The 24,846-nt window shown below is 34.7% G+C and overlaps 2 protein-coding genes and 1 non-coding gene across 8 annotated transcripts; 2 read left to right on the top strand and 1 right to left on the bottom strand.

The window, feature by feature from the left end:
- Window positions 1-570: 570 nt before the first annotated feature.
- znf346 (zinc finger protein 346) lies at window positions 571-9,298 on the bottom strand. Of its 4 annotated transcripts, none has more exons than XM_051093781.1 (7): window positions 9,043-9,295; window positions 8,580-8,683; window positions 5,643-5,732; window positions 5,396-5,543; window positions 4,824-5,054; window positions 2,788-2,887; window positions 573-2,709 (listed from the first exon to the last, which is right to left on the bottom strand). In XM_051093781.1, exons 1-7 carry the CDS (start codon window positions 9,161-9,163, stop codon window positions 2,574-2,576), a joined length of 930 nt encoding a protein of 309 aa, XP_050949738.1. In that variant the 5' UTR covers window positions 9,164-9,295; the 3' UTR covers window positions 573-2,573. The 4 variants fall into 4 exon arrangements, with proteins under 4 accessions (XP_050949741.1, XP_050949738.1, XP_050949739.1 ...); XM_051093782.1 differs by having other exon boundaries at window positions 575-2,709; window positions 4,839-5,054; window positions 9,043-9,289; XM_051093784.1 differs by lacking the exon at window positions 8,580-8,683 and having other exon boundaries at window positions 571-2,709; window positions 9,043-9,129.
- A 915-nt stretch (window positions 9,299-10,213) lies between these two features.
- uimc1 (ubiquitin interaction motif containing 1) lies at window positions 10,214-23,870 on the top strand. 3 transcript variants are annotated; one of them, XM_051093428.1, is made up of 19 exons: window positions 10,214-10,578; window positions 10,996-11,071; window positions 11,174-11,298; window positions 11,833-12,087; window positions 13,247-13,753; window positions 15,281-15,347; window positions 16,157-16,185; window positions 16,632-17,018; window positions 17,248-17,496; window positions 18,296-18,367; window positions 20,573-20,634; window positions 20,867-20,982; window positions 21,073-21,128; window positions 21,290-21,518; window positions 21,691-21,751; window positions 21,856-21,940; window positions 22,028-22,076; window positions 22,183-22,228; window positions 22,325-23,870. In XM_051093428.1, the coding sequence occupies exons 1-19, from the start codon at window positions 10,471-10,473 to the stop codon at window positions 22,491-22,493; spliced, it is 2,748 nt and encodes a 915-aa protein (XP_050949385.1). In that variant the 5' UTR covers window positions 10,214-10,470; the 3' UTR covers window positions 22,494-23,870. The 3 variants fall into 3 exon arrangements, with proteins under 3 accessions (XP_050949385.1, XP_050949384.1, XP_050949386.1); XM_051093427.1 differs by having other exon boundaries at window positions 10,215-10,578; window positions 16,094-16,185; XM_051093429.1 differs by lacking the exon at window positions 18,296-18,367 and having other exon boundaries at window positions 10,217-10,578; window positions 16,094-16,185.
- On the top strand, window positions 15,656-15,785 carry LOC127153103 (small Cajal body-specific RNA 14). The gene has a single exon (XR_007825191.1). It is a non-coding gene; the product is annotated as a small Cajal body-specific RNA 14 (non-coding RNA).
- Window positions 23,871-24,846: the final 976 nt, after the last annotated feature.

Here is a 24,846-nt window from a genome sequence, read left to right on the forward strand (position 1 = left end):
TGTGTGCCTTCAATGCAGCAGAATGTTTTTTCTGAACTCTTCCCCAGATCTGTGCCTTGACACAATCCTGTTTCTGAGCTGTACAAGCAGTTATTTTGACCTCAGGGCTTCGTTTTTGCTCTGATATGCATTTTCAGCTGTCAGACCTTTTCTGAAAGGGGTGTGCCTTTCCAGATTATATTCATTCAAATGAATTTGCTACAGTTTAGCTCCACTCTAAGTGTAGTAACATCTACAAGCGATATGAATGCTCCTGAGCTAAATTTCAAGTGTCCCAGAAAAGGGTATGAATACTTATGCAATGGAATAATTTGAGTTTTTGCGAACAGCAGAGTTGTTACAAACCTGTTTTGTGCTTTGTCATTACGTGTATGGAGTGTAGACTTATATGGAAATTGTTTTAAAGCAGTTTAACAAGGCTGCAACATAAAACATGAAAAAAAAGGGGTATGAATACTTTCGCAAGGCACTGTATGTAACATATATTAACTTGGTAGAAAAACTTATATTGAAACAAGTTGTTCAAACGCTGTAACTACACACACGTTAAACTCTTTATTGGCTAGAATTCTGTATTTAGCAATTTGGCCAAACAGTTAATTTACATATAGTACTCTTAAAGGTACAGTATCAAAAAACAGGGCGAGGTAGAGGAATGTACGTCTTCCAGAGGTCACTAGCATTAGTTATCAAGGCAGCTTATATTTCTGATAGCAGCTTTAATGGAAAAGGTCAATAAGTAAAGGGAAAATGGCAAACTTATATCTATGTGGACTTGTATATTGAAAGGAAATGTAAAATGATAGCTGCCCTGCTGCAGTATCCATTTTATATTTAACATAGAAGCAGCACAGACACTTTTTTTTAAATGTTTTTTTAGCTGTACAAAAACAACACTGAAAAACAAGGTGAATATGAGAGCAATTTGTGAGTGCTGGTATGTTCATTAAACAAGTCTGAAATACTAAGGTTTTTTTTTTTCTCAAAACATTTTACTGGATGAAAAGTAACACACATCTCTTTAGGCTCACACTTTCTGTTGAAAAGAAAATTGACCAATAAAAGCAAAATGACAACAAAAACATATATGCTACCAAGTTTGAAGGCCTTAAACCAGCACTTAATTGCTGTTGTGCTGCTTAGAAGCCTTTAACATTACAAGAACATGTCAATATAACATTTCAGGCTCCCAAACTAAACAATGTACTTACAGTAGTTCTTCTGCTGACTGATTTTGAGGATTCTGTATTAACTTGCAACATACATCTCGTATAACGGACTTGGGAGAGTGAGACAAAGAATAATGGTCGTGCTTCAGTCTTTCACAATGACTTAAGAAATAGCTGTCCCCAATGAACACTGAATCTGAAACTGAATCATTTATAATTAGAAGCTTAATTATGGTGGTTCTAAACACTAATTGAACTATTGCTGATTTTACATCATAGCATTAGCATCAGTCTCTTGTACCATGAACAATCTGCATTGTACATTGCAAAAATAAACAATGCAAGCCATACATTACACATATGCTCAATTTTCATTAAAAACTTGTTGCATTTTAGCTTTATAATTGGAGCGTTTTCACATTAATCCTGAACAGAGGCTTTCAACTTACAAATACATTTAGATCTAATCAGCTTGTAGTACTAGTCTGACTTTGTTACACCAGAATATACTGCAGGAATCTATGTAAAGATGAACTTTTGTGTTTGCACCTAAACATAAACTAAATAAATAAATCATCCTTATGATCTGGCACTAATTTCACATGAATGGACAGCTTTAATTACTAGGAGAAGTTCAGTTTGGATGTTAGAACTGAAGCACCAATTTAACTTATCTTAAATCTCTAGTAAGCGTATGAAATTACAGTATGCTTCCTACTTAAAGATTTACATTTACATGGACATGGAAAGGAGCCATGAGAAATGAAAGACAACTACTGTCAAGCCTAGAACAAACAGAGTAAATCACTAAAATTGCTTAAAAATGTATAGATTTTTTTTTCCTTTTCAAAATTGACATAGAAAATCAGAAGTTAAGAAATAAAGCGCTCTAAGCTCCCAAAAACAAACTTTCCAAACGTTGCACACTATCAAATTCACCAGCTTTGAACTCCACAGACATTCATTTAACAAAACATGGAGCTTGAGCAGTTTAAAATAATAAGCAACAAGTAAGAGTAAGAGTATCAAACATATAGACAAAACATCTCCCGAAACCACCTTCAGGACCTGCATCTGTATGTGGAGATTGTGGAAATGATTTTTGTAAACCAAACAAACACGTAACATAACACTAATAAACAATCCTAACACTGGAAAAAGCAGCACTCTTAAGTTTTTCCTCCTTGACTTCGGTTTTGGAGGTGACAAAAAAATAAAAAAAAACGCTGTGGAAGTTTGTGGTCCCTCAACTGTGTGAGAGCGACAAGAATAGACAGGAAGAGATGTAGTGTGGTGAAAAGCTGGCATTAGGAGATGCACAGTGCAGACACACATTGACCTGTGCCTAAACAGAGGAAGCTTGTCACAAATGAGCAGAGGGCAGCGAAGGCTGACAATGTCTTCTCACTCATAGCTCTCAGTGAAGCTGTCCCACTCCCCTGTGTCCTCCGGTCCATCTTGGTTGGGTGGATACTGGAAATCGGGCTGGTAGTTTTCAGGGGGGCCGGGAAATGTATTTGGCCCTTTCTTGAGCCTAACGCTGTTAAATGGGGGAATAAGTTAATGTTTAACCAATAAAATGAGGAAATCTTTATTAAAAGCAGTACAAGATACTCACTGGTTTTTATGTTTGGACCCGCTGATGTGGGCCTGGTACTGCTCGACGGAGTTCAGCTCAATATTGCACACAGTACATGGGTAGCCCTTCAGTGTGGAGGCTGGTAGAAATGACATTTAACATTTAGTAACATTTACTGGTGTGGCAAAAAACACCAAAGTGACCACAAATCCTCAATTTTTAGGTTAAAATGGATTAAGTATTAAAAAATAAGTGCGTAAGAAGCAGAAAACTGTGGACAGAATTACGGAATCCAGCCATAAAAATGGAATTTAGTGAACAACTCAAATTTGGATGAATTAATCAAAAATAGATCAGTACACTTAAATCAAAGCATGATATGGACTAGTATCTGTAAATATTAGGCTGCAGAAATACCATTTAAATATGAATCCTGCATGTTCTGCATGTGTTAATGAATGGCACATTTGCACAGTTTTGTTTACAGGTATGATGAGAAAAAAATAAAACATTTCATAGAGCCCAAAACTTGCATTTTTGTTCAGCTTTTAGTAAATTGCTGCAATATATATTAATACATTTATTTTAACCATTAAAAAGGAGTCGAGAAAAATAAAAACGGAAAAAAGCGAAATCCAGAAAAATTAAAAAAAAAAAAAAAAATATTTTGGAAAAAAATAACAAATCAACAGATTTTAACAGATGTTCACTTTGATGAACCATTATTGATTCCCAAATCCCAAGACTAAGCTATTAGTCCATTATTCACCCCCTTGTTGTTCAAGATGTTCATGTCTTTCTTTCTTCAGTCATAAAGAAAATATGTTTCTTGAGGAAAACATTTCAGGAATTTTCTCCATACAGAGGACTTCAATGGTGCCCACGAGTTTGAACTTCCAACATTCCTGAAATGTTTTCCTCAAGAAACAATTTCTTTACGACTAAAGAAAGAAAGACATGAACATCTTGGACAACAAAGGAGCGAGTAAATTATCTGTAAATTTTTGTACTGGAAGTGAACAACTCATTTAGTTCACTGTAAAGACTACTTGTGATTTATTCACCAAAAAAAATTGCCAAATTTCATGGCATTCTGCATTATACTGGAAGTTCCATATTTATGACTGGATTCTCTGATTCCATCTGGATTTTCTGTATTGCAGAAATCCCTACTGTTTGCATTAAAAACACTGTTTTTGAAATAGAGCTAAAACCCGAATATCCAACTTCTATGTAATTTGAAGTGCAAATGAACAAGGTCAATGATATTCCTTATGTTTTGTGCAACCCATTCAGTTTTTAGAAGTTAAATTAAGAAGTAAAAATAATTTAGAATAAAGAGTTTTTTTTAAAGGCTATTACAATTTAAAGGCAATTACAATTAAATTTGACGCCTATAAAAACAAACAAAAACTGTTTTAGAATACACTTACAATGTAAGTTCGCAACTGCAGCTTAACAGTCACAGAATTGTGAAATTTGTACCTTTGTTAAAGCACTTGATTTGTCTAATAATTTGTATATGAATTATTACATATATTATCGTATTCATTTATATGAATTATTATATAAATATATATATGCGACCCTGGACCACAAAACAAGTCATAATGGTCTATTTTTTAAATTTGAGATTTATACATCATCTGAAAGCTGAATAAACAAGCTTTCCATTGATGTATGGTTTAGGATAGGACAATATTTGGCCGAGATACAACTATTTGAAAATCTGGAATCTGAAGGTGCAGAAATCTCAAAACAAATCTCAGAAAATCGCCTTTAAAGTGTCCAAATGACATTTTAAGCAATGCATATTACTAATCAAAAATTACGTTTTGGAAACTTATAAAATATATTAACGGAACATGATCTTTCCTTAATATCCTAATGATTTTTGGCAAAAAAAAAAAAAAATTGACCCATCCAATGTATTTTTTATAAAATATACCTGTGCTACTTAACACTGATTTTGTGGTTCAAGGTCAAATGTAAAAGGGGAACTTAGGGCTGTGTGTTACTGATGTAATTTCCACTTTAATTCCATATCAAGTTTTACATACGGGACACGAGACTACCTTCTATGTTCTGACCTGGTGCAGAGGATGGCCCATAGGTCTCCATCAGCTTCTGTTTAGTCAGGTGTTTTTTATGTTTCTTGCCACTGTAGTGCTGCTGAGCCATGAGAGGATTGTTGAAGGAAGCCTGGCAGATGGAGCAGAAGCGATTGGGGTCCCGCTTTCCTGGCCCTTGCCCACCTTCAGGTAGCCCTTCATCCTTCTTGACCTGCGCTTTGGGCTGAGGTAATGCTGGAAGATGAGCCAAAACACAGTAGGTCAGCTTTTCAGATCAAGTTAGCACTTCTAACCATGTTCAGAACAGAATATTAACATGCTGTGTACCACATACTAAATACTGGCAACAATTGGTATGCAAAACAGAATCGTTATCCAATATGATAATTTAACATTTTTTGTCCTAATTTATATAAATATGTCTAAACATTTGGCTGTTAAAACAAATTAGGAATCAGAAATTACAAAAGAACCATCTACTTCTTAAAAAAAAAAAAAAATAAAGTAGTGTACATCTCATTTTTGTAACTCCAGGATTCTAAGCACTAAATATCATGATAATCAAGTGTTCTTACCAGGAGTTTGCTGACCGAAGGTCTTCAAGCGAAGGTTCTTGGAGTGAACTTTGCCCTGGTAATGAGACTGTGCCACTACCGGGGAAGAGAATGTCATGTTGCACACACTGCAGGCTTTGTATTTATCCCCTTCATCGGCATTACTTGTCTGTAAAACATGACACTAGCCATTAATGCAAGACACAAATGCATCTGTTATCCAATATTCAATACGTATCCATCATGTCTGGCCATTCATCTTACTTACATCACCTGAAGGCTTGAACCGTTTTGCAATGGGCTCCTCATTACCATGAATGCTCATGTACCGGCGCACTTTGCTCGCATGTTTTTTGCTCTACAAGTGACAAGACAAAACAAAACAAACAAACAAAAAACAACAACATTAAGGAGGTACTAATTTGACATTTAGCAGATGTTTGTGTTTTTGTCATGGGATAATTGTCACGAAACACTTCACAAGTTTTATTTAGCAAGTGATTGTCAGTTATCATGCTGTAAATACATGAGTCATTAGCCAATTTTAAAACTGAAAAAATAATAATATCTGTATCTGTTGTAATTGTTCAAACATTAAAAATGTTGTGTACACAAATTCATATTAAGATTTTAATATAATTTTAATATTTAATTTTAATATAAGTGATTTTTTTAAAATGAAGATAAATTGGCAGTAGACCTAAAGGCATAATATGTTTTCACTGCTAGAGGGCACATATTCAAAACAAACAAAGAAACAAAGGTGTAGTTTGATGATGCTGTAATTGAGTGTGGAATCATGGGAGTTGTCATCTTCATACCCATAGCCGATGCAATCTGATGCGACTTAGCAAGAAATCATGTTCATGGATGAGATGATATACTAAAGTTTTATTAATGTCACTGCAGGATGAAGCAGGGTGGGGCTAAAAGTCGTGGAAGCAAAACAAGGACGCTGGAGCGATTGCTAATGGACAAGCACGATACATGGCTTGAAAACAGAAAGTTCTGTTATAATGCTACTCTGTGCGTTCGTCACCTGTCTAAACGCATAACATTTTAAAGTGTCTTTGGGGTTTTCATATTTTCTACAAAATAAAACTGGAAAATCAAGGGTGTATGACATCATTGACAGGCAACGCAATGACACGGCCCATTACGCTAGTAAAAAAATTGCTTATTTTTCTGGATTTAAAAATTCTTCAAACATTTGGGATAGTGTAAGTACGTCAGCAAAATATATAACACTGTTCTACAGGTTTTGGATATTTTAATAAAAAAAATCATACATATTGTGCCTTTAAATGTCAGGTGGTGCGACCATGATTTATATTAAAATTACTTAATTTCCTTAACATTCTTAAGATTTTTTTTTTTTAAGATTTTCTCAGTAATTAAAGTGTTTAGAAACAAAGTATGTGCATTTCTTAAGTTTTTGTAAATAATGATTTTATAGTTTTTCTATAATTTTGCATTAATGTAGTTAATGCGCATGTAGTAAAATGTCCTGCACATTTACTTTCACTTTTAAATTAGCGGCATTAACGTATCGTAACAAACTTTTATTAACAAAATGAATAATACTACACCATGTTATATGCCTAATATAAAATAATAACTTACACAAAGTTTAAATAGGTATACAAAACTGAAAATCAGTAAACACTATGGAACCAAATAAATAAGAAACGTAGAATGTTTATTAGCAAAACGAATAAGAAAGCTTGGAAGCACGGCATACACCTTAATGTAGCCTAATATATATATACACACATTAAAAAAAATAAACCGTTTAAATAAAAATCAGCAAACACTGTGGAACCAAATAAATATGAAAATTCCACTATCACCTTAGATAAATGGCAGAAGTCAACAGGCTTTTCAAAATCCAAAATATTTTTAAAACGGGCGCTTGCAGTTAGTTTTAAAACTCTTCCGCCATAGTCTTGTCTTTCTTACCTCTCTCTTCTTGACAGTCAGCTCCACTTACTTCATGTAATAAATGAAATTGATCTGTGATGTGACTGTCGTTCAGCACACTGCATTGAGCAGCCGCGTTCAGTTTTAATTGTATTGTCTGTTCTCTAACTGAAATAAATGATTTTTATTACTATAAAAAAAATAAATAAATAAATCTTCTTTGCGTGACTGATAGATGAAACAGCACATACCACCATCTACCGCACATTGTTCAATGAATATTGAGCGACCTAAGCCATGTAGCACAGAAATTATGCTTTCGCTTCACTTTAAAATGAAACACATGAGAACACAATCCCTCACGAAAATGAATGCCATGATCATATGAATTTAAGATTACAAAACGCTTTTAAATCGTGCCAAATCTGATTCTTAATCTGAATAAATTTAGAGTAATTTCAAAGATGTTTCCAAAACAGCAGTTATGACTGGATGGTCACATCACGCGACATTCTGATATTTAAAATTGCAAGCAAATGTTTTTTTCAAAAATCTAAAGTGAATACATACATGAGAGAGGTACTTCACAGATATGGCATTTTTTTTATGCATTTAAACCAATTGTTAACTGAGAAAAATGCAAATGGAATGAAAATTTAGGCGTCACGTCATTGACCCATATATATGTAGCATTTTTTTTATTCATGTTTGGCAGTCTGATCAAATAGTGAGCAGGAGATGTTAAAATGGAACTGGAAGGTCACACTAAGCATACTCAATGTGGAATACAGCCTGACTTGCCTAAAGGTACTGTGGGCCCGTCCCGATACCCACAACCCCCAATACAGGCCAGCCTTTCTGGCAATCATCATGGGAAATTGACTATTCTTTTTCCAATAATATTTTTCAAATAAACAATTCATTCTGTAATGACTGGTATCATACATTTTCTTACTCCGTTTTATTTGGTAGGTGGGAGTTTGTTTACTAAAACTGTAATATTGTTTACACAAATGTCTCTCATTTGTTGTAATTAAACTGGTCTATCTCCGCTATATTCTATATTCTCTGTGTATACAATAGGCAGTCTGGGTATTCCAACCAAACATACATAAAATATAGAGTATACTGTAGAAGTAGTACGAGTAGCGTGCAACCATGCCATTGTGAAAACAGCCTGAAATACTTGCAATCAGTATTTAGTCCACAAAACCACATTTTGGCTAAGGAACAAAAGAATTGATGCGATCGTTTAAACTTTGCCCGTGTGAGCGCGAATTCATACCTGGTAATGTGCAAGTTTCTGGGATTCTGAGATTAAGACAGCGCTGCACACTTTACACTGAGAATCGGAGAACAAGTCACTGTGCTCCTTTATCATTCGGTTTACTGAAAGACAGGGTAGCATCAGAAACAGTTACTACAAAGGGGACATTTCATTGTTATATAAAATAAACGCACACAAAACAGCGTTGAGGCAAAGTATGCAACGCTCAAATCAAACCTAAAACAGACTTTCTTTGCAATTTAAGACTATGTCTTACATCGACCTTGGATGCACTGTTCTTCCTACACACTAAAGCAGCAGTCCTGAGAGCACTGGAGAGCTTGAGCTAGGCTACCATGCTTTACACTCATTTATACTCTCAGGGACTTGTACATTCTCTGAATAAATGTCATGTGTTACTCATACATAATGCATCAAATGTAACGCCATTTGTTCTGAATGAATGTCGGCGATCTCTTACCCTCGGCCGCCCCTGAAGGTAAATATGGAAAATCTCCATTCGGCTCTTGCTGCGCCATGATGTTTGCAGGAGGCGGATCGCGCATGCGCAGACGATACATGCGCTTTACAAGCCTCTTCATAAGTACCTATATCCTGTAACCCATTTTTATTCGATTTACAAACAAATATGTGAACCATTTATCCTACATGCTTTACACAATTATTTCTATAAACGTCTACGCATCCACTAAGCAATGCAGATGACGTAAGGATCCTCAAGAGAATCTATACGGGGTTAAATGTATGTAGTGTTGCTATGCAAGGTTGGTATATTTTGCTAAAAGAATCATTAAAGGGACTTTGATCATTACTGTCTGACTTGGCATTCTTTTGGGTTATGTTTAATCTCCCAGCTAGCATTTTAGAAATTTTAAGTGTTATTAATATACAATGCACACTGCTTACGATCCTAAATTTGACAAGAATATGCAATTATTTGTACCTCATATTTTACTGCTACTGTAACGTTATGTGATTACAAAACCAAAGTGTGGTTTGTGAATTAATCGTTTTGTGGAGCCGAATCTTTCCGTGAATCGGTTCACAAAATCCGTTTAGGAATTGGTTTGAATCTTATTTTACAGTCTATTGTCCGGGAAGTTTCCGAGTTTAATCTGGATATTTAAGCTGACTATTTAAGCTGAATCTTGGCTTCAAACGTGAAGTTACAATGAACATCCTTTATTAATTAATAGTAATAATAATAATAAAAAACATATGTGACCTTATGACTTTATTCGACCGTTACAGCAGAAAAATACCATGTGTTAGCTCTAAATCTTTTAACAGTTTTACTGTTCTCAGCTGAACATATTATGTGTTATAGATCTTTTTTTGGCTATTAAATAAATGTTATATCCATCAAATTAAGTGGGGTTTTAAAACACGGTGTTTCTGTTAAATGAATTTAATGTTTGTGATGTAATTTCATTTAAATGTCATTTATTTTATATAGCTGATATCGCATCCTTAGAACATTGTCTTAAAAATTAATAAACGTTGTAAATAAAAAAAATGGGACGACGTAATGACGTAAAAGAATCAATGAATCACTTTCGAATCGATTCTTTGAAAAAAACTGATTCGCGGAAATGACTCGGACTCCCTATCAAATCAAAAAATCGTGCCAGTTCGCGCGCTGTCGGTTGTGACGTAGCGTCTTTCCTTGTCCCTCTTGTCACGTGACATGACAACCGCTTGTGAAAAAATCTTGGAATCGAAATCCTTGTTTTTCGAGCCTTTGACCGACCGAGCTAACATTTTATTATCGAATATGAACATTAAGCGTGTTCCGTAAAAGTTTATGAGCAGTTAGCTGAGGAAGAGTCTCGAAGAGTGTGTCTAGAGGTGTACACAGAGAGAGAATTAATGTTGTTGAGGTCGCAGGATGCCCCGCCGGAAGCGCACATCGGATGAAGGCGGAAGAAGAGCGAAAGTCAGCAGAGTGGAGCACAATGAAGAGACCCTGGTCATATCTGATTCCGAACATGAAGAGGTACTGTGTATACAGCAGACAACCACATAGTGTGTGTTTGAGTTCGTTTAAAGCTCTCTGGGTGGTGTAAGAGTTGTCTAAATGGAATAGCAACAACTTTCCTAAATAATTACCATGGTAATAATTGTTCCTGATAATTTTCACAGTTAGAAAGTTAGAATGTCAGTGCTGACTATGTTGTGCTAATTTCTGTTCCAGTAACGTCTTACATTGGTTTGCCAAACAGATAATTCTGCCCCAAACTTCGGCCACTGGTTGAGCGCCAGTGTTTCTGTGAGAATAATTTAATATAGAAAAAAACAATCCCCTTTAACTATGAAACTGAAATTTTATGGTGAATTATAATGGTTTAAAAAAAACCCATAATAATAATAAAATAACAATAAACCAACTTTCAATTTGATGTTTTATTCTCAGGAGGAAGATTGCTCATTTAAACGGTCCTCTCGGACAGCCCGGTGGAGACGAAGGGAGAATGAGTCTAATCTACGAGGTACCGCAACTCAGAATTTCCCAAAAAATCATTAACTGTGCCTGAAAACTGAGGTGTGCATTTTATTCAGATCCATTTGTGCTGTTCTGCTTGTGATTTCAGAGATGACAGAAGAAGAGATGCTGGACCTGGCCATGAAACTGAGTGCTCAGGAAGCAAACAGTGCTGCCCAGAGACAAAAGCTGGAAGACAACGACATACAAAAAGCCATAGCGGAAAGTCTTAATGTTGGTGACACATTTATTCTCATAAAGGTTGAAACATAATATCCCCTGGTTTCACAGACAAGGCTTAAGTCTAGACCCAGACTAAAATGCATGTTTGAGCTGTCTCAACTGAAAATATATTGCTCTGACAGTCTGACTGTCTTTAAAATATGCATTTTAAAACACTAGGCATCGTTCACTCTTGTAAATCTCTTCAGGTTGCTTCGAAAACAACAAACTCACATAGAAACGTGTGCCTCGTCTTTACGAAATGCATGACAAATGAAAACCATATAAATTCTAACCTCATCTCAAAATATCAAACGTGAGTCTGTGCCAATTATACATTACATGATTTTTAGTGAAGTCTATCATCTCTGACTAACATCTTCAGACTGGCTCTGACTTCAAGTAACGTTGACTTATCCAGACTGCGAAAATTTGTGCAAAACAGGTGTTGTGTATTTCAGCCTTAAATTTTACAAGTATGTCATAAGTTTGACTAATCAAAGAGCAGGATAGTATTCATCAAAAATGCTGCTTGTATTTCTACAGGAAAGCACTGTAAAAGCATCGGAGGATCAAGATGAAGCAGCCAGCTCTTCAAATCAACCACAGCAGAACGTAACAAATCCGATGTTACGCAGACGAAAACTGTCATACCACAGCCAAGATCAGACACACAGTGACAATGAGAGGGAACCGACTAGTCCGCTGCCAGAAATGCCTGATCTATCACAGACGACCTCCTCGCATCTTTCAACGACGGGCTCTCCAGCTCAGGTCTCCAGTCCTCCTGCTGCCACTCAGGTTAGTTGTTATGTAATGGCTTCATATTTTATTATCAAATTATTGTATTCTTCTTAACACTATAAAACCTTACCATATTTGATATGCTCACTTCTAAGGTCTCTAAATGATCAACATTATCGAAACGTCTATATGCCGCTTGTTGTCTGATTGATAGTTAATACTTTTGTAGCAAGTAAGGTCTTTTATTAAAATTAAAAAAACTGTTCTCCTTCAAGTTGTAGTACATGTCTTTTTTTTGCTGTGGAATCTTTACTGATGTTTTTAAAGTAAATATAAGAATAAATCTTTTATAGTAATATTTTAAAATGAACAGTTACTGAACTGAAGCAACTTGGGTTTACGGAATTATCTGTATGTAATTATTGGAGAAATTATATAAAATGTAAATATGAAATATGATGCATCAGGCTCTTGATGATGTGTACATCTCTGAGTCATTATTGTAATGTATTGCATGGAATCCATGATATGTTTTGCCCCTCACAGTAAAAACTACAGAGCTTTGATCATGACGCTAAGCATTTAAATTTTAAAGACTTTATATTAGGAGGTATAGACTGACAGCTTGTGGTTATATGCATTTTATGTAAGTAGACTGTGGGTAAATAAGGGTACATTTTTTTGAAATTGAGATTTATACATCATCTGAAAGCTGAATAAAATAAGCTTTCCATTGATTTATGGTTTGTTAGGATAGGGCAAAAGTTGGTCGAGATACTATTTGAAAATCTGAAATATGGGTCAAAATATTGAGAAAATCACCTTTAAATTTAAAGTTCTTAGCAATGCATATTACTAATCAAAAATTAAGTTTTGATATTTTTATGGTGGGAAATTTACAAATTATCTTCATGGAACATGATCTTTACTTAATACCCTAATGATTTTTGGCATAAAAGAAAAATCAATAATTTTGATCCATACAATGTATTTTTGGCTGTTGCTACAAATATACCCGTGCTACTTAAGACTGTTTTTTTTTGGTCCAGGGTCACATACGAGCTGTAAAAGTGTGGTGTATCAAATATGATTCTCCAAAAACAAAACAAAAACACACAAACATATTTTGCTTCAATAAACTAAAAAAAACCTCAAAAGATCTTGGGCCATTAACCTTCTCCTTTGTTTCCATTATTATACTTATGCATTTTCCTAGGACAAGGCTTCAGATAAACAGACAGTCGTCAGCAACACTCCTGAACTCTTCAGATCTATCTCAGAGTCCCAATCCCAGACATCCCCTGCCTTCACCAGGCATGGCAGCTTAATTCGCCAGCCTGTAGTATGTGTTGAGAAACTGAGTCAGGACCTCATCCTGGCAAGCAGAGACTCAAACTTTCACACGCAGGACAGCGCTGCCGCTTCCATTTGCGTTGACAGATCTCCATCCCCCAAGCAGGAAGATTCGCCCTTTTCCAAATGTCCAGTCTTCACTCAGAACAATCTAAAAACTGATTTGCTAGAGGACAAAGACGGCCGTAAAAATGCTAACGCAAGTGAAGACTATACTCAAATATCTGGTGAAGATACTAATTTACCAACACAAGTAAGCCAAGGTTTGAGCACAGATCCAGATACGTGCCTTTCACCTTCTGGAAGATCCAAGCAATCAAGCCCTAAATGTGTGCCTAAAAACAGCAATGAAGATGTCACTGTACCAGGTGTAAGTAGAACATCTTAAAACGACCGGTTTAGCAGTTACACTACTGTTCAAAAGTTTGGGGTTTTGTTTGGAAAAAGGATTAAAAATGTAAAGAGATTTCTAATGTTGTGAAACATTATTTAATGGAGAAGTCCACTTCCAAAACAAAAATGCACATATAATGTACTCACCCCCTTGTCATCCAAGATGTTCATGTCTTTCTTTCTTCAGTCGTAAAGAAATTATTTTTTTGAGCAAAACATTTCAGCTTTTTTGTCCATATAATGGACTGATATGGTGCCCCAATTTTGAACGTCCAAAATGCAGTTTAAATGCGGCTTCCCAAATGATCCCAAACGTGGTTGTAAACGATCCCAGCCGAGAAAGAAGGGTCTTATCTAGCGTAACGATTGGTTATTTTTGTAAAAATAATACAATTTATATACTTCTTAATGTCAAACGCTTGTCTTGTCTTACGCTGCCTAGACTATTTTTTTCTGGTTCATGAAAGGCTATGTTGAAAAAAATCCCATCTCATGTTCTCCCTCAATTTCAAAAACGTCCTATATCGCTGTTTTACTTATTTTGTTAAAGGTGTTTGATCTTCTTTGCATGTTCTCTATGCAAAGACTGGGTCAATCACTGCATAGAGAATGTAGGTTCTGCAGCGATGTAGGATGATTTTAAAATTATTTTGAAGTTGAGAGAGAAAATACCCTAACTGTCTTGAGCCAGAATACACAGAGTTCAGGCAGAGCAAGGCAAGACAAGCTTTTGAGATTAAAAAGTATTTAAATTGTATTTTTTTTTAAAGAAAATAACCGATCGTTTTGCTAGATAAGACCCTTCTTCCTCGGCTGGGATCGTTTGAAGCCGCATTTAAACTGCATTTTGGAAGTTCAAAATCGGGGCACCATAGCGGTTCATTATATGGAGAAAAATGCTGAAATGTTTTCTTCAAAAGACATGAACATCTTGGATGACAAGGGCGTGAGTACATTACATGTGAATCTTTGTTTTGGAAGTGGGCTTCTCCTTTAAAATAAATACTGTTATTTTTTTTTTTTTACTTTTATCTTGAACTTTACAATTTAATATAAATGTAATAAAAAAGTATTTCAGAATATTACTGTTATACTGCACTTTTGATCAAATGAATACAGCCTTGGTGAACACAAGACAACTTTTTGAAAATATTTTACCCCTTAACATTTGAATGGTAGTGTAAATTCCACAGAGAAGCTTCACCTTGTCAAGTTTTGAATGGACTAATCCTCTCTAATGTTCTAATCATTTTTAAAAATGAGCTTTACTTAAAATTGCTTAAAAGTCCTGCTTCTTAAGATCTGCCCAAGAAGATAAAAATCAGCAGAAGTAGAATTTTATCTGTTTCACATACTATGTTGCCCATTCTTTAACATACTGTATAGGATGCATAGTATGCGAATTGGAATTTGGCCTGGATCTCCAGAGATGAGATCGAGCAACCTTGACTGACATTTTCAACCCTTTTTGTGTTTTAACTCTATTTTGTTATCATTTTAACAGAAAACCACTAAACTAAAGCAAGTAGAGGATCAGACCACTCGGGGTGAGAATGTAAAATCTGACAAAGGTATGCCATTTCTTGCAGTACTCTCCTCTACACTGTGGCCATACCGACAAAGTTTGCACTGTTTCCTCAGAGCCATATGGCCTAAAACCAAGATTTTGTAGTTTTCAAATGATCATCTTTGTCTGATGCTGCTGCACAAATATCAATTAACATGCATACTTAATTTCCAACTGGTATGAGAATGTACAGGTACTTTAAGACCATATAGTTGTTAAACTGAATACTTTAGTGTTTAGTAAAGAATCAAGGCAATGTGAGTTTGAATTCTGGTAACTAAATGCAGTTACTTTATGCTTGAAGTTGCATGTGTGGTTGACTCACTGTTGCTGCAAGACTGAGCAGTGTTTTGCAGTATTTGGAACCACACAGAGTGAATTTGGTTCCTGCCGACAGAGCCTGTCAAGCTATTGGTTTCTCTGTGCGATGGTTCCATACAAATTTAAATACAATTTAGCCAGGCCATTATTTTTTGTTGACATACATAATTTTGTTTAGCAAGGATGCATTAAATTGATCAAAAGTGACAGTAAAGATAGATTACAAAAGATCTGTGCTTCAAATACATGGTGTTCTGTTAAACTGTCTATTCATCAAAAAAATCATACAAAAAGTTTTTTTTAGGACTTCTTTCAAAAACATAAAACAAACCCACATATCTTGAACAGTAGTGTATGATAATTATATATGTAACTTTATACAGAACGCTTGGTTTAACCCTGATCATTTCATTATGTTTTAAACTGCAGAAACTGTTCCAAAAACTCAGTCTTGGAATGAATTTACTACTCACATGGTCTTGCATTTAACAGATGATGATGAAGATGATGGCAGCGAAGAGGTAGGTACTGTACTTTACAGTCAGTAGTTTGTATATAAATATATATACAATATATACAATATATTTTATGTATTATATATAAAAATAACTGCATGTTTAATAGCCTGTCAGTCTCAAGATTATTCTGATATTAATCAATATTTGGACATATTGCGATTATGTAAGCCTCATGTAAGCCCTTTATTGTCAAAACCAGAATTGTTACAATATCTCACATTTGCCTCTATTCAGAATTTTCGGTCTGGGTTGCAACCATAAAATGAACATTCATTCATATGTGTATGATTTTTTTTTGTGATATTAGATACAAACTGATACAAAAAGCATGTCATAGTATATTGTGAATATATAACATGTATACAGGAACATTCCAATAGCTATAGAACATGTTATGGCAAGGTTTAACCAGAATATGGTTATTAATTGGAAGATGTTGTCATTTCCAGGCTCTTCCCCCCAGTCCAGTCTTGTGCAAGGAGAAAATTTTTAAGCCAATCAAGACTGAGCTTTCCCCAACGCAGTCCTGCACCTCACCAGCTACCGTCACACTCTGTCCTTCTATACAAGATACACAGATGTCTCAGTCTGTCCTGGAGGAGGACTTAAAAGCATCCAAAGTTGTGGAATTCAAATCTTCCGACTGTAAACCTCCCCATACTTCAGTGAAAAAAGAAGAATGCACTGTCTCTTACTACTGGGGAGTGCCTTTCTGCCCCATGGGGCAAAACCCGGACGAGTACACACGTGTCATCTTGTGTCAAATGGAGGTGTACGAGAAGAGCCTGAAGGAGGCCCAGCGAGAGCTGCTGCGCAAAGTAGACTGGGGACAGCCAGTAAGTGACATCAGCTGCATTTGTTCAGTCAAAACGTCACTTTGAAACAGTTATGTTGTTATCAGGGGCGTAGGATTTAAACTTATCAGCTTTCCTTAAGAATATTAATTATTGTTTTTATGGCTGCCAAACCCACTGTAACTATATCTTTTTATACAATGTTTTAATAACGTAGAATGCCAAATTACAGATTTGTTTTTTGTTTGTTTGTTTGTTTGTTTTCCTCCAGGTGTGTCCTAGCACATCAGAGAGGCCGTTTGGTGCACGGAGATGGAAGCGCCACAGAGCTCCTCAGCTGTCAGAGGATGAGGAAGAGAATGAAGAAGAGGGAGAGAAAGAAAATAACAGAATAGATGTAGAAGAAGAGAAGGTTGAAGCCAAGGAAGGCTCTGTGGTGGGGTCACAGGAAGATGCTGAGGGCAGACAAAGTGAAACATATGTAGTTTTGTCTTCTCCAGAGACAAAAGATGATCAAGTGGTTAGTGTACAGTTCTCGATACTACTCTAATCTATCTTAGTTGTTGTTTAGATCTGGGAATGTCAGCATATGAAATGATTTCATAGTCAGAATTCCAGCATGTCTGCTTGGATCCAAGTAGCCTAATTTTCCTGAGTAGGGCTGGGTGATAAATTGATAACAATAATTATCGTGCAATATAAATTTCCTTGATAAATGATAACTAGTTCAATAAATGTTCGAAATGATGTTTATGCGGCAAAGAAAGCACACTGTTCATTTAAAGCGTGCCACACAAACCGTTTATCTGCTTGGCTCAAAGTTCAAACAGCGACACTGCGCAAGTTTTCTAGAGCAGATGCGTTCACGAAATGATGCACTAAGAAGCTCTTGAATTTAGTGAAGAACATAATGTTTATAGCCAATGATACAATGCAGACAGACAGGAGAATCATAGAATTGCTGACAGTCAGAAGGCTTTTTAATCTACAAATTGCCATCATTTACCATAGATTTACTGTAGTAGCACTAACTGCACCATAGTACTGTGTCAGAAATGTGGGAATTTGTGTTGAATTTTATTATATTATTAATGTAGACGCGTATTAAATGTATTGAATTAGGAGTAATGGAATATGATTACAGTATTTTTTGTAAATATATTCCATATATTTCTGTAAACATATTCCATATATATTTACATATTTTGTGATTAAGCTTTAGAGTTACTCAGTTTATATTAAATTTATTTTATACAAATTCATGGAAACTACATTTTTGCCATGGTAAAGGTGCTAATTTTTGTGGTTTTAACTCACAGGAAGATGCTGAGGGCAGACAAAGTGAAACATATGTAGTTTTGTCTTCTCCAGAGACAAAAGATGATCAAGTGGTTAGTATACAGTTCTCGATACTACTCTAATCTATCTTAGTTGTTGTTTAGATCTGGGAATGTCAGCATATGAAATGATTTCATAGTCAGAATTCCAGCATGTCTGCTTGGATCCAAGTAGCCTAATTTTCCTGAGTAGGGCTGGGTGATAAATTGATAACGATAATTATCGTGCAATATAAATTTTCTTGATAAATGATAACTAGTTCAATAAATGTTCGAAATGATGTTTATGCGGCAAAGAAAGCACACTATTCATTTAAAGCGTGCCACACGAACCGTTTATCTGCTTGGCTCAAAGTTCAAACAGCGACACTGCGCAAGTTTTCTAGAGCAGATGCGTTCACTAAATAATGCAGTAAGAAGCTCTTGAATTTAGCGAAGAACATAATGTTTATAGCCAATGATACAATGCGGACAGACAGGAGAATCATAGAATTGCTGACAGCCAGAAGGCTTTTTAATCTACAAATTGCCATCATTTACCATAGATTTACTGTAGTAGCACTAACTGCACTATAGTACTGTGTCAGAAATGTGGGAATTTGTGTTGAATTTTGTTACATTATTAATGTAGACGCGTATTAAATGTATTGAATTAGGAGTAATAGAATATGATTACAGTATTTTTTGTAAATGTATTCCATATATTTCTGTAAACATATTCCATATATATTTACATATTTTGTGATTAATTTTTACTGTTAATAGTTAATAGTTACTGAATTTATACTAAATTTATTTTATACAAATTCATGGAAACTACATTTTTACCATGGTAAAGGTGCTAATATTTGTGGTTTTAACTGTGATTATCATGATCTAAATGAATGCTACTTTGGAAGACCAATGGTTATTTAAAAAAAAAAAACTCAAACAGTCAGAATAATTAGGTTTCACCATATAAAATGAGGTTGCTACTGTTTTTTTACTGATATTACTGATTATAATAATGAACATAAATCTACATCTGCATCCTCAATACTTAAGCTACTATCAAAATGTTTCTAAGAGACTAAAATGTTATATTATTAATATATTGAATCAACACAAACCTGTTTCTTGATTTGAAACAATGTTACTAATTAGAACATGTAGAACTAAGAAATTATATTTTTCTTATTATTTTTTAATTATTCTGTTAAGGAAAAATGACTGGAAAAGTGTAAAGAATTCAAAAACGTTAAGTGCTTGTCATGTTCTGACCATAAATAATAGTTTAAACCCACGATTAACAATCATTTTTTTTTACAACTTTCACATTGGAGCAAAAATCTACCTTTAAACTTAAAAAAAAAAAAAAAAAAAAAAGCGACATTTACCGTTATAATTATCAATAGGACTGATATGAAAAAAAATATATTGTGATAATTTTTTTGGCCCTACTCCTGAGACCCATATTTATTTAGTTATTACATTGTTAGGAGCTGTTTACATTGTTTTTTAAAAGATATATTATTGATATTATATTCCATGTTCTCTGTAGAGAGACTTTTCACCAATCAGTTTTTAGGTTCCAGGCAATGTTTTTTTTAAATAAAACTTTGTACAAAGATGATTCGCAACTTGTGTTATGAAAGACAGAATGATTACATAATTATTTGATATACTGTTCTACTTTTTACACTATGTTTTTAAACATGGCCAATAAATGGGAATTCCTTTTTTATAAATGGTATCTATACATTGTATCTGATTTACATATTAATATGTAGGCAATGTGATGGGAAAAAAAATAATAAAAAAAAAAAAAAATCCATTTAATTTTTTAGTATTAATGAGAGTAACAACCTGGCAACATTTTTATAAGAATCTCATATTGAGAGAGAGAGAGAGAAAGAAAGAGAAAGAGAGATGCAGTTTATTTCCCTGTTCACTTGTTGTGTCTCCCCAAAATGTCTGAGGAACATGCCATATGTCCTGGAGTCCTTTACAGAGGACATGTATGAAATCGATGTTAATGTAAATACAGAATATCATATCAAGTTATATTTTGTTTTGAAATCCCCAAAAGTTGAATCCCTGAAGACATTAATTTCTCAGTGGGTCTCAGGGGATATGTTTTTTTTTTGGTGTAATATCATCATGAACCACAAGATGACGCTCCATTTATTTTTTTATTTTATATACTGCAACAAAGACAAAATGTTCTTAAGAAGAATGTTGCTGCACCTGTTGCTGATATCTTCTTTGTTTTCTCAACAGGAAAAAAGCCCTTACTTTAGCCAAGAGGAGCCTGTAACTGCCACTTTAAATAAACCTTTCAGGTAAAATAGTGTCATGTGCCCTTAACTCTTAGAAATGGTTACATTAAAAAGAGGTATTTTTATTTTTTTTATTTTTTATTTTTTTTTAACACACACAAATCTGACACAAAACAGTGAAAATAGACAGTAATTTACTCCATAAAGTGATTAAATTGATGGTGATGAAGCTTTAGAAAAGACACATAGCAACACAACAGTATTATAAAGCTTTCCTAACTCATCTTAATGACAGGAAAAATGCTCCATGGGATATCTCAGGTGAAACTCAAATACAGTGTTCAGCTGAGCAGGAGGAAGAGGAGGCCCAGAATCACGAGCATTGTGAAGAGGATGAGATCATTTGTCCAGGTATGTGACTAACGTTTCCAGCCCTTCAGTTGATGTTGAAACCTTATCCTCTGAGTATAAATGTAATTTAGTTGATTGTGCTTGATACAGAGACTCAGATGACTCAAACCAGCACACCAGAACTAATGGTGACCAGTCCTGCACAGGTACAGTAGCACCATACAGCTGTATTCTAATCCAGAGGCAGCATCTTAAAAGGAACCTCGTACAATAGACCATACAGACTTTTATTTGCAACCAGAGTGAAAGGCTCTTAATGAATTTCAATAATACGTTATAATTCTAAGCGAGCATCCCTCATTTACAGCCCCAGTCTCGCGCTGACAGCGAGGTGATGGAGGTAGAGGAGGGAGGAGGTGCTCCTGCCATGGAAGAGGAGATGATGGAACAAGAGAGTGGTCCAGCAGAGGCAGCTTCTCTTCACAATCAGAGGATGGAATGCCCCATGTGCTCCAAATTCTTTCCCCTCCACAGGATAGAGGTGCACGCGGCTTTATGTGATGGTGAAGTAGATCACCAAGAAGAACAATCCCAAGGTTAGCTCTCTGCTAGCGCTTCAACTTTTCAGTGTGCGACGTATGAAAGAAGACCAATTGAATTCAGTATGCAAATATTATGACATTAACATGGCTGTTAATTTTCTCTGAGATATTTGTGGAGTAGGTCAAGAAATTTGTGAAGTAAATATTTTCATTTATTTTATTTTAGTTGTTGCCAGAAGGAAAAGGACCAGAAGAAATTTGACACAGGAAACTATGCGATCTGGCAAGTAGGTGCCATAAACATTCAAAACTGAAAGATAATTAAACATTTTGAGAATAAGTTAAAATAGCAGTGTTATAAATAAACATTTTTATTGTATTTTCTGTGCAGATCAACGCAGGGTTTTTTTTCAGCCCAGGAGTATTCAGAACATGTCGATTTGTGCATTGAAAAGAAAGAATCAAAAACAAATCAGGTAACATCTTTTTTAAATGTCAAAACTTTCTCTGAAAGGGTTTGTGTTATGTTTGTATCAAGAGTCAATATCATAGTGCTTTTGCAGGAAAACGGCCTGCTTTCTGCTCTGGATCGAAAAGAACGGAGACATACTGGTGTGTAATCTTTCACTCATTTTTGGTTTTATGCCAATAAAGCTTGACAGACGAGACCTTTTTTGTTTTTGTTTTTGTTTTTTTACATTCCGTTCTTCACTCACAGGCACTGATGAACCTGGACCATCTGATGTTTCTACAACGAGCAACTGGTACAATTCCAATATTATTTGCTAAACATGCTGAATGTGCATATGCCTTCACATTTATCCAAATCAGCATTAATAATTACATAAATGGTTCTCCAGTGGTCTTGCCGATCCGGCTGTGATGGGGTCTTCTCAAAGTGTAGATTGCACAGCAATGACTTCCTGTCCCAGAAACACTTTCACTCCTCAATCAGAGAACACTGACTGCCTTATTGACTCCTCGAAGAACAGCCAAAGACTCTCAAGAAAGAGAAAATATAAAAAATAGTGTCTGCATGCTTTTAGTACTACATGTGTCCGTGCTTTTCAGTGCCTGTCCGTTTGTATGGCTTTTTATAAAGAGAAAAATGCACACCTTGATCTATTTAAGTCTTTGTTGTCTTATAAAAGTCTGTTAAATGATCTGGCACCTCATTAAGTTTCTATTAAATGTCTCATTTGATATTTGTATCTAGCGATCATGCGTGTTTTTTTTTTTTCTCCAAAGTTCAATTACATTTGCGATTGCTTGGTGAATCTTAGTCAAATTATGATCAGAAGTTTCAGAGGGGAGTTTTTTCCATGCAACTAAACTACAGGTGGACATAATGAAATATTAATATGCTGATCAGGTTTCTTTCTGGCAGGCAAGTTTAAGGATCAGAGGTTTGGAATCAGCCATGTACGGTATGTAATGTAATCATTTGTGTGGTGATAGCACCACCTTGTGGACATTGCATCTATATAAGGCATTATAATTTGCCTTAGATTATATTTACTTGGAAGACAGTCCATCTAGCAGCCAGCTTGATTATTGAATACTTAGGGTTGGGTTAGGGTTAGGGTTAGGGTTAGGGTTAGGGTTAATTCGTTGCAAAATTCGGTTATATCAGGGGTGGTGAACCTCGATCCTGGAGAGCCGCAGCCATACAGATTCTTGCTTCAACCCTAGTTAAACACAGCAGAACAAGCTAATCAAGGTCTGAAGGGTTACTATAGGCAGGTGGCAGGTCTGAAGGAAGCTATAGGCAGGTGAGTTTTATTAGGGTTGGAGCTGAACTCTGCAGGGCTGTAAAGTTTGTCTTTTCCCACAAATTTTGTATGTATGAAAATTGTATAATATCCAAGGTACACATTTCTAGTAATTGTGCAGTCAGTTCTCACATTGTATTTTCTGAAAGTTTTAAAATATTTGTCCTCTAAATGTGTCACTAGTAACACAGTAATATATAATTTAATAAGAAGGGTTATTGACCTATTAGGATTTTGCTTACATCTTCCTTGTAAACATAATTTATTCTATTTTAATGAAATATTTCCAGAAGTAAATCAATAACAATTACAATTTTAACAATATTTCAAGTGTGGTTTATGAGATTTGTTGTATTGTGAATCCAAATGTTTTTTTGTAAAAGGCAAAAAGTTGATCATACTGATTTCAAGCTTAAGGATTCATTACATTGAATATACACTTAACCAACTATCATAACATCTTAGTTGATAATTCAGTATACTTTATTTTTGACAAAATGTCACATTATTAGTAGTGACTAATGTTTTGGTAGTGACCACATCACAACAGAATTTCAACCCACATAAGAAAAAAATTTGCATAACTCTACTAAAATTTTGCTTATTTCCTACCAATAAAGGATTATGTGTTTCCTTTTGTTAATACCACGCCTTTTGTTTGTCGTGATTGTTACAGTACTGACAATTTCATGGTATAACACCCAAAAAAACAAGATGTCACCACTGAAACTTCACCAAATGTTTCGGTTGTGACTCTTTCGGTAGTGACAGTTTTAGATACTTTTGAACCTAGCTCAAAAATGCTTATCAGCACATCGTTAGCTAGGACAGTTCTGAACAGTTGTACACATATAAAAACTAAATGTTATGGAATAACTCCCAAAAAAAGTATGTTTTCTTACAGAAAAATAGTCTTTGGTAGTGACTTTTTTTTATTTTTTTTTTTATTTTTTTAAGTTACACACACATTTTTCATACTTTAAACAAATTTACCTCAAAATGAAATCCACTCACCATGTAGTCATAAATAAAGTGACATAAATATTTCCTAATCATAAATGTAGGGGTGTTTATTATAATAACAATAATATTATATTATTTATATATACATATATATATATATATATATATATATATATATATATATATATATATATATATATATATATATACTTACTTACATATTTTAACTGCACTTTTTTAAAAAAAAATCTAAAAGATATTTTTAAAAACAACAATGGATAATGCAGGGATTAGGGTTTAGGACAGCCACCTCCCAATTGAAAGTACCCACTAAATTATGATTTTATATATATATTAAGCTTACTGATATTTTAAATATTGTGGGTTTCAATAAATAAGAAAAGGATCTCAAACATCTAAGATTTGAATACTTAAATGCTTTTTAAATGTGTGTTTTTTGGTTATGGGACAGCAGTTTGCACCAATTCTGTAGAATAGGCCATATAGCACATAACAGTGGCTCTCTGCATATGTCACTTGACTCCTTAAAACAGATTACAAGAACAAAGATGTTGTTTGAATTGGTCTGTGTCTTGCTGCTTTGCCCCTGCACATGTGCAAATGTGCTCGAAGAAAAGAAAGAATAT

The sequence above is a fragment of the Labeo rohita genome, chromosome 21 (genome assembly GCF_022985175.1).
Source record: "Labeo rohita strain BAU-BD-2019 chromosome 21, IGBB_LRoh.1.0, whole genome shotgun sequence".
Taxonomy (NCBI): domain Eukaryota; kingdom Metazoa; phylum Chordata; class Actinopteri; order Cypriniformes; family Cyprinidae; genus Labeo; species Labeo rohita.

What these genes read in the sequence shown, in the direction of transcription:
- znf346 (XM_051093781.1), bottom strand. Translation starts at nt 9,163, where the DNA reads ATGAAGAGGCTTGTAAAGCGCATGTATCGTCTGCGCATGCGCGATCCG. An exon ending in GGTTCAAGCCTTCAGGTGAT is followed by an intron (nt 5,544 to 5,642) that starts GTAAGTAAGATG and finishes CATGTTTTACAG; the next exon opens with ACAAGTAATGCCGATGAAGG. An exon ending in ACCAGGTCAGAACATAGAAG is followed by an intron (nt 2,888 to 4,823) that starts GTAGTCTCGTGT and finishes CATTTCTACCAG; the next exon opens with CCTCCACACTGAAGGGCTAC.
- uimc1 (XM_051093427.1), top strand. Translation starts at nt 10,471, where the DNA reads ATGCCCCGCCGGAAGCGCACATCGGATGAAGGCGGAAGAAGAGCGAAA. An exon ending in AAGATGTCACTGTACCAGGT is followed by an intron (nt 13,754 to 15,280) that starts GTAAGTAGAACA and finishes TCATTTTAACAG; the next exon opens with AAAACCACTAAACTAAAGCA. An exon ending in AGACAAAAGATGATCAAGTG is followed by an intron (nt 18,368 to 20,572) that starts GTTAGTATACAG and finishes TTTTCTCAACAG; the next exon opens with GAAAAAAGCCCTTACTTTAG.